This window comes from Bidens hawaiensis, unplaced genomic scaffold (genome assembly GCF_021521415.1).
Source record: "Bidens hawaiensis isolate Kalapana, Puna unplaced genomic scaffold, B.hawaiensis_p1.1 tig00023403_1, whole genome shotgun sequence".
NCBI lineage: Eukaryota > Viridiplantae > Streptophyta > Magnoliopsida > Asterales > Asteraceae > Bidens > Bidens hawaiensis.
Genome location: NW_027493669.1, coordinates 65,015 through 69,177, shown reverse-complemented (window position 1 = coordinate 69,177; position 4,163 = coordinate 65,015). Strand labels below are relative to the sequence as shown.

The window sequence follows — 4,163 nt, the reverse complement described above, 5'->3', positions numbered from 1 at the left end:
AAAAAAGGAACGGAATATATAAGCTGATTTTTTTTAAACAACTATAAACGATATAACAAGGAGAATGTAGTAGTGAGACTTGTAAAGCCTACCCTAAAAATGGGTTTCCGGCATAACTTCTGGACTTGGTTTGTAAATAAACTTAAGACGGAGGACAACACTTGTATTTTACTCTATTTCTTCACAACATGCATTCACTTCCAATCTATCTATCATTTTATTATTCTCCACCGTCACCAAAACCTAGCATTCCAAACTCCCGATCCACAACCACCCTCAACATGTCGTTAGCTCGCCGGATCCTCCCTCTCACCACCTCCTCTTCCGCCTTCCTCCACCGCCGCCACATCTCCACCAACGACACCACCACCATCACCGTCGAAACCACCCTCCCATTCACCGGCCACAACTGCGACCCACCGTCACGATCCATCGACACCACCCCAAAGGAACTCACCCAATTCTTCACCGACATGGCCGTCATGCGCCGCATGGAGATCGCCGCAGACTCCCTCTACAAATCCAAACTCATCCGCGGCTTCTGCCACCTTTACGACGGCCAGGAGGCCGTGAGCATCGGCATGGAAGCCGCCATAACAAAGCAAGACTGCATAATAACAGCCTACCGCGACCACTGCTTGTTCCTCGGCCGCGGTGGCACCTTGTTGGAGAGCTTTGGTGAGCTTATGGGCCGCAAAAGCGGCTGTTCCAATGGGAAAGGCGGTTCCATGCATTTTTACAAAAAGAGTGCGTGTTTTTACGGCGGGCATGGGATCGTTGGCGCGCAGGTGCCCTTGGGGTGCGGACTAGCGTTTGCGCAGAAGTATCGGAAGGAGGATCATGTTACGTTTGCCATGTATGGGGATGGTGCTGCCAATCAAGGGCAGCTGTTTGAGGCTTTGAATATGGCTGCTCTTTGGGACTTGCCTGTGATTTTTCTATGCGAAAATAATCACTGTAAGTCAAATCATGAGTGATTGTGTTTGCTGGTTTGTTACATGTTTATATAATAAGGAGGTAGGCGTTAAACTGCAAAAAAACATACGTAAAAACGTTGGACCGGGGGTGGGGCATTGTGGCAAGTTAAAACGTGATAACAAAATTTAAACCGAAATGTAAAACACTGTGGTAAAAAAGAATAAGGCGTAACAGTGAAAAGTCATGTAAAAAAAGGAAATAAAAAGGCTAAAGAAAGCTTTAATGGCTTGTTTAGTAGGCGAGGCTACCGCCTACTAAACTTACATTGAAACATAGATAAAAGTAAGCATGTTGTGATGGCATACTTGGAATTTTATAAAAGATTTTATTCTAAGAGTTATAAATAACCTACTATTCACAGCTCTCCTAAATGTTATATGGTATAGTTTAGGGTTTTTGGATTGATATGCAGATGGTATGGGTACAGCTGAATGGAAATCTGCAAAAAGTCCTGCTTATTACAAACGTGGTGATTATGTTCCAGGGTTAAGGGTTAGTTTGTCATTTATATATCTTGATTAAAGTTAAATTTTGTTATTTGGTAATTATTTATTATTATCAATCTGTAAATGATTTTAATTGTTGTGTAGATTGATGGTATGGATGTTTTTGCTGTGAAACAAGCTTGCAAATTTGCAAAGGAACATGTTTTGAAGAATGGGCCTATTGTAAGTAGTTAATGTTTTAAGAGTTCATGGTTTTAGTCCATATGGTTTTACGGTTTTACTCAAATAACTCTTTAGTCCAGTAGTTTAAGTTTGACCTTTTTAATCCAATAGTTTTATTGCTTTTCAGTTAAAGTCCAACATAATAATTACTAGTAACCTCATCAAAATGCCATGTTAGCCTTTACCAAAATACTCTTGAATTATTTGTAATACTTTGGGACCTATTGAAAACAAAGTATATTACTATCATAGGTACAATCTATGAATTAATATATTAAATTTTTTATTGGGTCTCTGATTTTATATTTTTACTAAGTAACAATAATGCCATTAGTTTACAGTGAATTTAACAGAATGTGAAATTATCGGACTTAAAAAGTCAAAACTAAAATAACGACTAGAAGAGTTATTTTTGGGCGAACCTTAGTATTTAACTCAAGTTTCAATTTTATGTTATTAATTAGTTGGCTAACCTTATAATTATTATTCAGATTGTAGAAATGGACACTTATAGGTATCATGGTCACTCTATGTCGGATCCTGGGAGCACTTACCGCACACGTGATGAAATTAGTGGAATCCGACAGGTTCGTTAACCGTTTAACATATTTTTTTCAAAAGGGTTTTCATTTATCAATATTGTGTAATTAATTTATTACTTTCAGGAACGCGATCCGATTGAAAGAGTAAGGAAATTGATACTGGCTAACGATTTAGCCACTGAAAAAGAATTGAAGGTGATATTATTGTTCTGCATTTCTACTCTTTTCAATATTGAATTTAATGGGTCCCACCTGAAATATAATAATGATTTATGTTATGTATTTTTACAGGATTTAGAGAAAAAAATTAGAACACAAGTTGATGAAGCCGTTACTCAGGCTAAGGTGAAAAACCAGTCAAAATTCTCTTTTTAGTAATTTAAGATCTTGAATCTTGTACGTGAACACGAACAATGCATGTTCGTGTTTGTTCGTTTAACTTTAATTGAACAAATGATCGAACACGAACAGCTAAGCAAACGAGGTTTTCTTGTTCATGCTCGTGCGTTAAGAAAATATAGCGTTCGCTTGTTAACAGTGTGAACGAACGGTTCATGAAAGTAACCGAATGGCCTTAACTGAACATAGATAAACAAACATAATGCGAACAACAATTTGTTCGGCCTTAAAAAAAGTTATTAAAGGTTAAAACTAGACTATCGTAACCGGCGTAAAAAAATTAAATTGGTATGTTGATAAACATAAACTTACGAACTTAAAAACATGTAAGCAAATGTCATAAGTGAATGAATGTAAATAAACGTTCACGAACAAAAATGAACAAACGTGACATTTGTTCATATTCGTTCGTTTAACTAATTGAACAAAAGTTTTGATTATGTTCATTTATATATTAAATAAACAAACATAAGTGAACTTCCACCGAACAATTCACCGATTTTATCTTTTTTTTTTAAACTACAGGAAAGCCCAATGCCCGATGAATCTGAGCTCTTTACAAATGTTTTCCGTAAAGGATACGGGGTCGAGGTACTTTTTCTATTTTTATTTTTAATTCTCCGTTCCCTTGTTAATAATCTTTCTGAAACCCTAATAATACAATAATAATAATAACTATAGTTAACATTCTTTAATTGATATTTGTTATAATTTAACTTGTTACTTATGTCTTGCAGTCATTTGGGACAGACAGGAAAGAACTCAGAGCTACACTTCCTTGATCGCATATATAAAAGAATAACAATGACAGAACAAATAACGTTCTATTGCGCTATTTTGCTTTGATTTATGTTGTTTTTGTCAATTGCATGGCAAAACAAAAGGTTTTGACATTGTTAGAGACATAATTCTTTTGACCAATATCAGATGCTTCTGATTTGTGCGCTCTTGGGTTGACTTTAACCCGTAAACCTATGTTTCGGTTGAAGTCTCATTTTTGTTGGATATGATCTATGAAAAGCCAAATTGGTAATTGTGTTTCGTGTGATTGATTCATCATATTCTAGGTTTTGTGAAAATGTTTAAAAATTTTACACTTCTTCAAAAATTGAAATACCAAGGTTTGGGTGTTAAAAATATATAGGAAAATTGGATTCTAATAATTCAAACTTTCAACTATTGACTCATATTAATCTCAACTAGTAATATAATCAGTGACAATTTTAACTTTCAATTTGGTTACCAATAACAATCCCACACTAACAGAGTAACAGATTGTTAACTTCGTTTATTTTTTTAATACAAAAAGAGTCATGTAGTATATAGATATTACAAATTTGATAAAATAAAATAAAAATAAAAACCCAATTAACCTTTAATAAGTAATCCCTTTATATTTCCAGTGACCACAACCACCGACTGCAACAATCACCGGCCACCACCACCATCACCGTGCACCACCATCCCGCTTGAACCACTGCAACGTCCGTATTTTGAAAATTAACAAGTGTAATTTCGTAATCAAATTAGTGAGTGAGGTGTGGTGGTTGAGTAGAAATGAATGTAAAAATGCATT

The 4,163-nt window shown here is 35.5% G+C and overlaps 1 protein-coding gene across 1 annotated transcript; it reads left to right on the top strand.

Moving 5' to 3' along the window:
- The first annotated feature begins 281 nt into the window (after positions 1-281).
- LOC143567420 (pyruvate dehydrogenase E1 component subunit alpha, mitochondrial-like) lies at positions 282-3,392 on the top strand. Its single transcript, XM_077053850.1, has 8 exons — positions 282-957; positions 1,391-1,470; positions 1,569-1,646; positions 2,138-2,233; positions 2,312-2,383; positions 2,480-2,533; positions 3,113-3,178; positions 3,325-3,392. Exons 1-8 carry the CDS (start codon positions 282-284, stop codon positions 3,367-3,369), a joined length of 1,167 nt encoding a protein of 388 aa, XP_076909965.1. The 3' UTR covers positions 3,370-3,392.
- The last annotated feature ends 771 nt before the right edge of the window (positions 3,393-4,163 follow it).